Raw genomic sequence first — 13488 nt, 5'->3', positions numbered from 1 at the left:
CAGGGCCATGAGGATTTTCGATGATTTCGATAAAAATGTATTTAATGCTTTTTGGAAAGATCAATGACATTGCAAAACTAGTTTTTTTGGATTAAGACTTTCCCTGGTACCCATTGTTTAGATGTTTCCGATATGACTGCGTATAAATTTCAAAAGAATCTCTACCTACTATCTTCCTCTGCTTTAAAATAAATACCATATTTATAATTTAAGAAATAACCTAACTGAATATAACTCGATGCCCAGAAATATTTGTCCAAACAACAGCTTCTCCATAGATTTCCTTATTGAGGTCGTTAGATAGTCATACGACTGAGTAGGTGCATCTAAAAACTGCAACTCGATTGGGAGGCTGCGGGGTGCGCGAGGTTCGGAGGGAGGGGGGGGGGCAAAAAAAATAAGAGTGTGCCGAAATGTACGGGCGACGACCGGCCAATGACCTGACTAAGTTAGACCTAAAGACCTAGGTCTCAAATGTGACTGTGGGTGTGATTTTTTGTTGTAAATATTTCGTGTTTTATTACTTTTGTTGACTTCGGTATTTTTGGGATAATGACTGGTGGGTAGTGTGTTTTTGTGAGTGCTAATAGGGTTTAATAGTTAGGTTCGAGTGTTTGCGTACGAGATTATGTGTTAGGTTATTTGGTTAATGATGTTTTGTGTATTTTTTAATGTTGTTGTTCTTTTGTCTGTCCTTATATCTATATATCCCATATATGCCTATGGGCAATAAAGTACGATTAAGAAATGAGTACCTGTGAAAGAGACTTGTTATAATTATTAGTTTCATATTGCATTTTTTGCAGTTTTACAGGAGCCGAATTTTTGTCCTGCTTGCCAATTTAAAGAATTTCCTTTGATTGTGGTCTCAAAGTTATAATTAAAGCAAAACCAATTACTGCCAAAAGGTTGGTAGCACCTGGCTACGCTTCATTACATATCAAACGTTTGAATTCCAATACAAAATTTATTTTTACATCAGTTCCAATCATTTTTCTTTTACCAAACATATTTTCAACTCTATCTCAACGTAGTTAAGTTTAAAACGAATACATTACAATGATTTCCAATCTTCGTTTAAGGTAGAACTTCTAGCAGCGTGAAATGACAGGCGTCCATTTTAAAAAGACCTCCCATACTTCCTTCGCGTTGAAATTTTGAAATAAATAAGATTTTTTTTTGTTTTGTTAGAGTTCTTTTTATTTTGGTTATTGTGTTCTGAGGCATGAGTGGAAGCGACAGCGATATCTTTTATCTTCAAATTGTCAATCATTGCATCGTTTCTTATTTTATGTTACTTGTTATACATTACAGTATTTAAAGTAAACAATATATATGGTTGTTTTATACCGGTGCTCCTCTTTAAATTTCAATCAAAACCTATTTTAGCAGCCATCCAAATTATCATCAAGAAAATATTTCATTCATAAATATGGCCAATTTATTCCCGCCTCCTCTCACCCTTTAGCTATCACGTGGGTGAAGGTGAACGATTTGTCAATGCAGGTCATTAGCGGGTCCAAGCGAGAGGATAGCTCTTTGTTGGCTGGCGTTAGTCATTACGAATGCCATCACAATTTGGGTAATAGCCGCGGTTATTTGAGGTAAAACATGCGTTATGACGGTTGGATTACTTTGGCTTATTTATTGTATTTTTTAGTATTATGATTCACTGTAATGTGAGCGTCTTAAGTAAAGAATCGAGCGTTGACCACAATAATTGGAAAGGTTTAAGATGGAACTGTTTTGGTAGTGAAAAGACCAATCAAAGCTAATTTTGTATGTGAAATCTTTTCTTTTAAAGCTGAACCAAGTATAAGTTTCATACCTTTCGTAATTCAGTCATTTTCTTTCATTTTCAGTTGAAATCTCCAACGGATGACAGCACTGGGACCGGGGTGGATGGAGAGACTCCAGCTCCCAATGGCTCCATCTTCACCATGACCCTGAAGAATAACCACCTCATTGTCGAAACAGAAGAAAGGAATGTTAGTACATACACTTTTAAAGAATACATAGTAACGGTCCTAAAACATAACCTTGGAGAAACCCCAAGTTAAAGGTTCCATTGGAGCCTGCATATGAGAAAAGTATCAAAAGGGGTAACCTAATAAATTCAATTAGAGAGGATAGTTTGTTTACTAGCACAGCTATAATTCACAGAGCTCAATTCTACAATGCATAAATACGTAATGCTAGGTTGAATTCTAAGTTGTCAAATTCGTATGCTAAACTTTAGTTATAAACTTAAAGTGGTCGCGCTCTCGCAAAGATCCTTGCAGTAAAGTTCGGCGGCTTCCGGCGTGCTTTCGACACCAACTGCAGACTAAGTCCGCCAGGCATATCGCACTTCATCGGACTGATGTATCTCACAGCGAACTTTGTTTGTATGGACTGTTTTTTGAGGCTATATACTTACTTCTATCTAAGGCTGTCGTAAAAATGCGCGGTATTTGACAAATATTGTCGCAATGAAAAGTGATGAAATGAACTCCTTAGACAAGAGCAATTCCAATTTTTTGTGATGACAGACATGGCCTAATGTTTAAAATAGTATCTTATGTCAATCTTATGTTGGTTTTTCAGGATATCACCAAGAATGGTCGTGAAACGAAAATGAAGTATTCACCAGACAACGACGGTATCTTTGTTGTGGAAGTGCAGCAGTCGACCACCTATAGACCTAGCAAAAACATTCACAACTCGCCGCCACACGAGTCTCAGATCTCGACGAACCAGGCTCTCATCCACCGCGTACCTGAAGACGTGGAGAAGAAAATTGAGGAGGACAGTGAAAGGAGTAGCACAAAGTTTGAAAGAGATAAAGCACTTGCCCTTTCTAGCACAGGATTATCCATCTCAGATCTCAGCATGTCGTCTATTGGATCACATAACGTTAGCTACTCGTACAGTAGTCAGATGGGATATGAACAAGGTCCGTTTGGGTATCCGGTTTACGCTGGATATGACACGTCAAAAGACGATGTCCCCGAAGGTATTGTCTACGATAATTCTCAAGAGCCTTTGATTAGTAAGACCCCAACTGACCCCGATAAGCCGGTAGTAACAGCGGCGATATTCAAGCAGGACTCCATTATAGGTAGCGATGCTTTACAAGGCCCGGGATACTGCATCGAGGGTTCAACTGATGGTCCCTTACTGTCTGATGTTCAAGCCAGGGAATATAGCTTACAGCATCTTCACGATCAGAAAAAAATGGAAAATGGCGTCGCTATACCTGTATTAGAGAAAGTCGAGGGTTCGAAGTCGTTAAATCGAGCTGACAGTCTCCCAGTACGGTTAGAGGAGGATGAACCGGAGATAGTACCGATGGCAACTATAAAGGAAGATGAGGCGCCGACGAAAGATAGCCTAAAAGGTAAGAGGGCCTCTTTGCCAATCATCAGGACAGATGTGTACGAATCAGTAAAGGACGCGATCCTACCATCAGGGTCCCCTAAGTTTGAGAAGCTGATGAATGACACGTCGCCAGGGGATAGTGCGTTTGACTCGCCGCCAATGATCACCATAACAGAAGAGAGTGAGTCCAGCAAGTCTGACGGCACAAGTTAATTCTGCGCTCATTTTATGTATATAGTATATTTCAGGTTGTTTTTGATTTTCTATTGAGTTGTCAGCGAGAATAATGGAGGTAAAGATGCAGCTGAGAAAAGGAAAATGAAGTTTAATCACATTGTGATATTGAATTCAAAAATATTACACAACAAACCATGACTGAAAGCTTTTTGACAAATATTTTAAGTACTACCTCAAAATACCACAACTCAAAATCATCTATGACTACTTTTGTACATCCACTTTCTTGATCCTCTTCATCTCTGTCTTCATCTTTCCTTCGATCAATTTGATCTCTTGGTCTACATTGTTCTCACTGCTCCGGACATAAATCATTTTGTAAAATCTATTAAAGTAGTCGTAAGCTTGGAGTCACCTCATTTGAGTTATTTTCAGCAACTAGATGTATTGACCTCGTGTGTGTCGCTCCGTAGCTGAATTTGTATAAAATAGCAACTGCCGGGATATTTAGATGAAAGTCGATGCCAATTTAACCGTGAGTGTATTTAATGCGCTTTCAACGTGAATTATAGAACTTTTTAATCCGAAGTCTTTACTTCAAGATACGGTACATGTGCTAACTAAAGATTGTAGAAGCATAAATGCAATGGAGTAAGGAAATTTTATCTTAGAAATAAGAATTAAAGTATTATTAGGATTGGAAGTTATGTATAAGGTTAGGTTCGAGAAAGTAAAACTGTTTTGTGAGGAAGGGAATTTATTATGAAGGCTACCTTTGTGTAAGTGCCTAGACTAGGAACTCTTAAAGCCAAAATGCTGCCAGTGAGGAAGCGAGATGGCGCTACATAAGACGTAGCGGTGGCTCGCTTCCATAACGACAATAGTCCTGCGTTTGGAGTTCATAGTAAGCGCATTGGAATGTAAAATGGAAGTTTATTAAAATAGTATTTTGGATTATGATAAGATTTTTGGTGGATAATGTGGATAATTATGAATAAAGATCAATAATGATAGGAAGTAAAAGAATGCTACTAATTAAAAATGTCAAAGTGGGATCTAAATATTCCGGTGAATAGAAAATATGCAAGAACTCTAAAATGAAAGAAATCTGTCGGTTAAATATTAACGAATTAATAAAAAAAATCTGTAAAATAATCAACTGTGTTATTAATAGTTTCGATAGCAACTAAAATAATAACTTTATAGACGTTTTTGGTGAAACAAATACAGTACCTAATCTTGGATCAAAGTTTGTAGCCATCAATTTGAACAAATATTCGATGTGCGTAGGGATAATATTGTGAGCCCTAGCGCTTAGCCCTCGAGTCTAGATTTCAGCGTTAACCGTAACATGCATAGGGTGTTGTTTTTATGGCATTTCCGTTATTGATCGTTGTGGCCAATATAGAGTTACGTATAGTTTAAGGGATAGTGGAGAAAATGTTGACAGGGTTGTCACTTATCAGTTTTTTGAAAACAGAATACTTTGCACTTTGATATTTGCACTTATTCACATGTTACTATATAAGCAGTTTTTCTCAGAATATTTACAAAAGGACGACACGAAAAATTTGTTATTAAAATATTTTTTATTATTCAAAGTGATGACCCTATTAACTTTTTGTTTCTGCGTGTACACCAATTTTCGCTACTAAATAGATTAAGAAACTAATTGTTAAAAAAAATATTTATAAAATAAGGAATTGAAATCTAATATTCAATGCTCTTTCATTTTATTCTTATAGTTTATAAATCAATGAATATATTATTATTTATTAGCTAATAGGTAATGTTAATTTTGCTCAGCATTCAATTGTTTTTGAAGTTGTGATAGAATTTATAGATATTAAAAATGTATAATTCTTAAGGTACTTGTCGACTAGGGTGACACGCCGAATGAACAAACAAGATGACATAAAATCAAAGAAACAGTTTTCCGAAAGAGTCACTGGAGGACAGCACATAAAACATACCTATTTATAGAGAATGTTTATAAGCTTTGTCGAGTAATGAATCGAAGTGTTCTTCGTTCTCGTATCTTATTCTTTCTCCACACGTTACTGATAACATTATACAAAGTGTAACGCTTTAGTTGACAGGTGGCTTTAAAGTGTATTTAGTTTGAATGTTAGTGCCGTCCGCGCGACAAACGAAAACATTACGTGCCAAATAGTATCCTTTATGAGCCGATCAGAGATTTAATGTAATTTGTTTTAGGGATTGCTATGCAGTAACTGAATAATTACTAGAAACGATTATTACTTCAACTACGATTGTTCGCTATACCTACATCAGTATCAGAAAATAGAGCTTCATCTTATTTCAGAAGTATTAAATATTATTACCATATTTTTCTTACTTTCATTCAAATAATATATTGTGAGTTAGATCGTACAAAACAAAGGGCGATATTCAACTTTTATTTCTACAACTGCCAACACTGCAACTGCTTGCAACACCCGAATATAACTGAAAAAAAAACTGCGTAATTATCCTTAAACAAATTATAACTATGTGGAGTATTCACGTAAAAAAATATTAAAAATATAATTTAAAGTAGGCTAGTTTGAAAATTAATGGTTTGATAAATAAATAGATGTAAGTGATAATGTATGTGTTTGTTTTGCAATGATTTTAATATTTTATTTGAAGTTACTTTTATAAAATAAATTTAAAGTGATTTGCGGGAGGGGTATTGTTTTATTTGTGTCACCTTTATTGAAATTAACATTCATGACAAATGAAATAAATTAGTAATTAGTTTAAGACATGGGCTGATGTCAGCCCTAGAATAAAGTCCTATTCTTATCCTTAGTCGTGTAGTTTGTCCCTGTTAATTTCATATTTGAATTATCTCAACTCATCCCATACTAAGTAAAGTGATGCCAAAAGTATGATTTTCAAAACCATAGAAATATACCATATCGAAATCAAATACCAGAAACAAGAATCCATGATTGATGTGAAATAAAACAAGAACTGCTACCTATTTCGGTAAATTCTTGATAAGTCATCGCCATAATCTATTTGACTGAAATACTTTTCTGTATTCTGTTTGAAAATATTTATTTTACTATGTCAAAGGTAGCAAATAACAAAGAAAACGAATCAACAATACTAAACCCATCAACGGTAAGCGTTCCACATAAAGGTTAGTTCATGAAAATGCTAACAGATGGCGTTGGTAGTTGCAGTTGTGTATTATGTAGTAGATGGGGCTTTGAGACAGCGACATCTATTGGGTGGTAAAGTAACTATGAAATAAGGGAGAGAAGGGTAAAGCCATGTCCTAGTGGTTATAATTTAGTTTTATTTGTTGCTACCAACGAATTCAGAATGAGAAAAGTTCCAGGCAATTTAGGAAGATGGCGTGATTTTAAACTGTTACGATACTTTTTGTCGACTACAATATTCTGTGATATGTTTGTTATAGAAATTTATGATTGTTTGTGTCCTATTTTTGTTGTTTAAGACGATACAGCTAAGTAACGGTGTTTTACAAAATCAAGTCGGTATTAACCAGCTAGGTAGGTATACAGGTACAAACCTTGCTGAGAGTTTGGTGTATAAACAACACTGTCATACTTGTTTCTTACACTGTTTCGATAATGAAGCTAATTTCGTTATAAAATAAAGGAGTTTCTTTAATTTTTTATTCACTTTTTTGTATTGGCAGCTTTACATCATTGCGAAATTTATTTGCAATATTATGTATTTTATCTATGATTATGAATAAGCCATTTTACATCGTTATTTACTGCTTTTTCTATTTTAATTTATGACTGTGCTTCTGCTCTATTAATGTGGCTGAAAAATACTAGAGATAAAATAACCAGGAATAAATTATTTTTTTGATAAAATGTAAAAACAAGCGTAATTTTTATTTCAACATTAATTCGATATACATATGTATATAAACAAAAAGTATTTACTGATTTAATATCACCAGAACGGAATCAAAAATATAATTATGTGAAAAGGAGGTTTTAAATACTCAAGAGCTCTTTGTTTCTCATTGTCTTTAATACCTGGGTTTTTATTATAAATTCAGTGTCTCTAAAACATATCTTATAAGACAAACTAACTGAAAAAATAAATTTTGTTATTCTGAAAGTATTTTCAGGACTAGTCTAGGTTTAGAACCGCGACCTAAACGTAAAACCGCTGAGCCACTGCGACCCATCAAATATTGATGAACACTGCATCGTTTAATATACATAGGTATCTACTAACAATGTCCAGTCTGCTACTAAATCTTAAGTCAAATGACTGTCATATTTGACGGTACTTTTTTTTAAATCATGAATCATCTTCATATTTTCTCATTTTAACACATTCTTTAGCATCAAGATATTAAAAAACCTCAATGCAACTATATTTTTAAACAACGGTATCACAAAATATGACGGCTATTTAAAAATTTTCAACTGAAAATCAAAAGCTCCCAAAATTAATGTTAAAAACGTCATGCCGCTATATTTATACGCGAGCGTATGTTGGCAACACCCCTCGTTTAACTACCTACATTTTTATTCCCCTGGACCGCAGTAAACGAAAATAGGTCAAACAACCGCCGCACCGCTGAGCCACGGAAAAAATTTAAACTGATAAAAAGACATTAGTCGCGTCACAAACATCACAACTACCCTCATCTCGCCGCTATTGATTCACTGCGGATAATTGAGTACACGCGTGTCACCCCCTCTCGGGAGCCCCCCCCACCACACACCCCCTCATCATCCCCCCACACACACGCGTCGCACCTCATTTGATTACAACAGAAAAAGCGGCGAAAAATCGAGTAGATGCGATGCAGTAATCTGCCCGTTGCCATAGCAACCGATATTAACGCGAGGGGGGTACATCACATAAATAGATTCCCACATAAGTCCGATTCCACACACGCGGGCCGCCTCCCCCCACATTTTTGTACAGTGTTAAAATGCCTAAAACCACCCCGCCCGAGTTTAAAAATGCCGCGCGGGCCTCGACGTAGATTAGCTAAAACTACGTATTTTTTACCCCACCCGAGAGGGATCTGTTTTCTCTTTTGGCTGTTTGCTAACTACCGAAATGTGGGGGCCGGGAGGCCGAGGGTACGGAAAACTTTGTGTTTTAAATATGTCCGAAGGCACGCATTAAAACCGTTTGCGAAATACGAATCATTAGTGTGTTGTTCGTACCCTTTCGTTCTATATTTTTGTTTCGAGTTACATTTTTGTGGACGCTGCGCGAATTAGCGAGCGTGGAATTAGGTTGATTATAACTTTTCTGTTTTAGCTATTACGATGATGATTTTGACACTTTCTAGTTGTTTAAACACTTAACATTTTGTTTGTTTGTAATTTGCAGTGAATTATGCCAGTAATTTGACTTAAAACGTTTTAATTTGAAGGGTTAAAAGGACATACTTCAATGTGAAAACTTTATACACGTATTCCATTTATTTTTCTTCTTCTTTTAATTTTGATCGACGATTAAACACGTATGACTAGTTTTGTTTTATTTAATCAGGCAAAATCTAAGCTCATTTCCAAATATATATAATAATAATAATTTCTTAAGCGAAAAGATCCAGTTATTGTTTCCATACAAATAACTTCTAGACGTTTTCAAATACCGTTGCGTGGCGTTGAAAAGCCGACTTTTAGCTGGTTACCCACAATAGTTGTGTAAATATTTGTATTTAACCGGCATTAAGAGGATGTCTCTTAAGATTAATCTCTTGATTTGAGGGGAACACTGTGGTACGAAACGAAATTCATTAAATGGCAATATGAATTATTATTTCACCACCAATAATTTGGGTAATTTTCCTCACATTTCTTTTAATGGAAACAGAATGCAAAAGAAAATTCTAAATACATTCGATTGATCAAGATCATAACGTTTTTATCTATAAAGGAGCCGTTTGTTTCTCCAGGAACTGTTGAGTAACACATTAATTAAATACTAATTTAGCACGCCAAGCTAAACTCAACGTAAATTCATCAGAATTTTATAGCATAATTGAGTAATCACCCTCTCAGCGCAGGCAAAGCACGGCCTTACAGTCTATAGGATATTAGTTTTCTAATTAAAACTGATATATTTAGCAGCGGGTTCCCTAGCGCTGTGTACAGTGATAAATTATTTTCAATTCTAAACAACGGTTAAGCCACCCCCGGTTAAAAACGCTGCGCCGTTGGTACCGACCCTCCCGAATTTAAAATGTCGCCGTGACGTCACAGATTAGCTAAAACTACGCATATTTTATATCCTTTCTCTTTCTAATGCTTGTTTTAGGGAAAGGAAACCTTTTTAAAGTAGGATAACAGTTGGTGATGGAGAGTTCTATGCATTTGGGGATATTGAAAGGGTTTTTTCGCATTTTTCGGACTCAACATGTTGAAATGTGTAACGGAACAACAGTAAAATGGATTTAAATAAATGAAATTCGTTGCAATACAACAAACAAACACTTTTTCAAAAAGTATTCATATAAGAAAAGTTGCACATTAAAAAGAAAAAGAGAATAAAATATCAAATATTTTCGATAACTTCTCATTACATATTTTGCTTTCTAGATTTATTAGGCCCTAGTTTATCGTAAGATAAAATATCACTAACATAATTATTTAATTAAACAAATATTTAAATCAATATTTGTAGCAACTACATTTCCAACCTGCTTATAACAATATAGGTTTTCAGCTCTCAGATAACCTAAAACAGGTAACCTGATCCACAAACACTTATCAACGCACATGACCAGTCGTCGACATACACACTGGCAGAAAAATCAAAAAGTAACATAAATAGATGATTTTACACAAAATATCAATTTAGAAAAATAATGCCAGCATTATATGCCAGTGTTATGTGCCAGTAGAGCGACGCGCCTATGTTTCAGGGTTGGCATCTGTTTATTATAATCCTCCACAAATATTTCACATTTTGTAAAAGTTATCCCTACGTTAGGCATGTGGATGTCAAAATATTTGTGGCTCAGATTAAATTATGTCATCATGTCTCTTTTGTAAGGAGTTTTATGTATTCTGACCTGAGAGGGTTTAAAGAAAACGATGTTGTATCTTACTGGGTTTCTTATTGGTAGAAAGTTGCTGTACATGTACTCAAATGATTTAAAAAGTTTACCCAAATATCAATCATTTCAAATGAATAGCAACGATTTTTGATCGATGTTACCAGAATTTCAAAAAACATACCTTACAAGTAACTATGAATCGTCCTGAGAAAAGCTACTATAAAGTTTAGTATGAGAAACGGTAAGTATACACCGTGAGTCTGATTTTGAAAGCAATCAATATCAATCGATAAAGTCACGACGACGTAGGCATTGTTATGAATTTTCGGTTGCGAATCATGTGTCTTGCTCAACAGCTAGACATTGCTACCAGGCTGGGGATGTTAGGCTGGTAATACTTTTTTTAAAGGTCCGAGTTTCATAACACAGTTAAATATGGACAAGACCAAGGAGTAGAGTTCCTACCCATGCTAATGAGGAGCCATGGTAATGAGGATATTGATGCGAGGACAAGGAGCAGGAGGGTGATCGAAGCTTTAACATGAGCTAGCATAGCAGTGGAACAAAATCAGGCAGATATTAAGTAACATGTTCAGATAATTCAGCCCAAATACTCGCTAATTACCAAACCTTCAAGACCAAATCCAAAACCGCATAGCCTGAAACATCTGTAACATTAGCCAGTAACTTCTGTACAACAATTCTACGTAAGACAATAAACATACAATTGTGAACATATGTCTATTTGATGCAAACCCTTATACCGGGAACGGCCGTACCTTTATTATATTGTAATATATTAGTTGCGGCCGCTGCTTACCCCGGGTAATTCCTACAGGAGATCTCTATGCGCGTTTTATTTCCAAACGATTTTAGATAGGGGTTTGTTCACATATCTGGGGTGTGGATTGAGTGGAAAGTGAAAAGCGAATTGTGTAATGTATCCTAATTACGTAAGTAGGTAATTAGACCGTTGAATTGGAGTTTTTTTGTAGTATTCAGTTAATGTTATAATAATTTCTAGACCTGACCCAGCTAAGCTTGAGCGCCATTACATACATATGCCATACCATTATCAGATTCAGTTAAACTAAGACACGAGAAAGATTAAGGATCATCATGTTTATTTAAGACATCAATGTTACTGACAAGAACATTCTGAAACGTTCTGATTTCTTCCAAAATAATGGTTCATCAATTTCTTGAATCGCTGAGCAAATTACCAAAATATACCCACTTTCTATGCCGTTTGCTGATGATGTATATCTGTTGTTACAAGCACTGGCTTTACAGTCTTAGATGAGCTGGGCATATTTTCCTTTTAGCCTATTTGTCCGAAACCCTCAGTGCCACGACAATGACTCGCACTTGGCCGGTTTTTCTTAACAAAGCGAGATCTTCTCTGATGTGTTAAAAATCATTAATCTAAAAACGCTCCCGCTCCGCTCACCGCTCCCTCTCTTACCCCACAGTACACATTAGAACGTGGTACATGTTGTGCACGATCGATGTCGCCCTGAGGCGTCGTTTGAAACGCCAATAAAATATTTTTTGTTCCGATTCTTTTACGAACGAGCGGTAAAAGTGAATTATAAGTTCGAACGAATGATATGCGAGAGGTTTACTAGCGTCACTGTGGATGTTTGGTGACTGATGTTCCTTTATAAGTGTTGTTATGAAGTTTAGATAGCGTTGTTGCCTGGATTTCGTTTCCAACCTTACTTTTCGGCCAGCCTATACTTTAAATTTCAAAATGAAAAACATGATAAATGGTCTGCAAATTGTTTGAATTATGACATTGTAGCTATTGCTATTGCTATTGCTTTTTGTAAAATTAACCAAGCCTCACATATTTGGATAGACCTAAGGCTTGTATCGAAAGTACTTGATATGAGATCGATGGAGTAGTTTAGAAGTTGTTTTAGCAGAAACACATTAAAATAAACATGAACCATGCAAATTCTGTATTATACTTTTGTCCTGTCTCCTAATTCTTAAAGTGAAATTGGATATTCCTAATAAGAAAAACTCTATATTGTTTAACTAACAACTCCAGAACCATTTTCGACAACGTTGCCCGTTTTCTAGGAAAAGATGTTACATTTTTGTGTTACAGAATTTTATGAAAACTCCGAGTAAGCAGAAAGCAGGGGAATACTTGGAATTTAGAAAAAAAGAAGGATTAGGTAACTTTGTTATTCTTCTTGCTACAGATAAAAATAACTATATTTGTGTTGTAAGTACTGGTGATCACAATCGCTTGGCAACATAACCTTTTTTTAAAAAAGAAAACATCCATATAACACAAAATATTTCCCTCCAATATTGTAGACAATATGATCGTTATCTCCGAGAACCCTTCGCCACACAGCCTATATATAGTTCTACATATCCCGGGAATCGAATTAGTGACCTCGGGCCACTTTTGTATATTTGTTCAGCGGCCGCTACCCACCCCGGGGTCGGAAAAAACCCTTCAAATTTGTTAAGTTGGGAATGCTTTCGACCCGTGACTGTAAATTAAAATTGTATCCCCTAGCTTAGTTTTTTAAATATATGTATGTATGTATGTTGGCAAATGAGTGGAGTGGTCGAATATAATGTTTTATAATGGTCCCTATATACTTTAAGCTCTAATGATATTACTTGGAATAAATTTTCTACGCTTTTGACTGGTTTAGGGCCCAAAAGATAAAACCGGAACCTTATTGCTCAAGCTTAACTATCTTTCCATCTATCCGTTCGTTTGTCATCAAACTCTAACTAATGTACCAACATCAAAATCAAAATAAGCAATGGCTGGTTGACCACGCATTTGATGGGTGATATTTTTCTAATAACCTAAATTTTCAAGGGTTACCTCTAGTGTCGCAGTTCCTATTGACACTTGAAAAAAATCATTTTACATTTGAATGAAGGCAAGT

The 13488-nt window shown here is 35.5% G+C and overlaps 1 protein-coding gene across 1 annotated transcript; it reads left to right on the top strand.

Annotated features, from left to right (window-relative positions):
• The first annotated feature begins 368 nt into the window (after positions 1-368).
• Positions 369-5307, top strand: LOC113506458. Its single transcript, XM_026889306.1, has 3 exons — positions 369-559; positions 1863-1988; positions 2587-5307. Exons 2-3 carry the CDS (start codon positions 1941-1943, stop codon positions 3571-3573), a joined length of 1035 nt encoding a protein of 344 aa, XP_026745107.1. The 5' UTR covers positions 369-559; positions 1863-1940; the 3' UTR covers positions 3574-5307.
• The last annotated feature ends 8181 nt before the right edge of the window (positions 5308-13488 follow it).

The sequence above is a fragment of the Trichoplusia ni genome, assembly GCF_003590095.1.
Source record: "Trichoplusia ni isolate ovarian cell line Hi5 chromosome 16 unlocalized genomic scaffold, tn1 tig00001823_group15, whole genome shotgun sequence".
In the NCBI taxonomy this organism is placed as follows: domain Eukaryota; kingdom Metazoa; phylum Arthropoda; class Insecta; order Lepidoptera; family Noctuidae; genus Trichoplusia; species Trichoplusia ni.
This window is presented reverse-complemented; position numbering and strand designations above follow the sequence as displayed.

Excerpts from the sequence above, each read along its gene's own strand:
- LOC113506458 (XM_026889306.1), top strand. The coding sequence starts at position 1,941 with ATGACCCTGAAGAATAACCACCTCATTGTCGAAACAGAAGAAAGGAAT. Across the intron at positions 1,989-2,586 it reads TCGAAACAGAAGAAAGGAAT|GATATCACCAAGAATGGTCG; the intron begins GTTAGTACATAC and ends TTGGTTTTTCAG.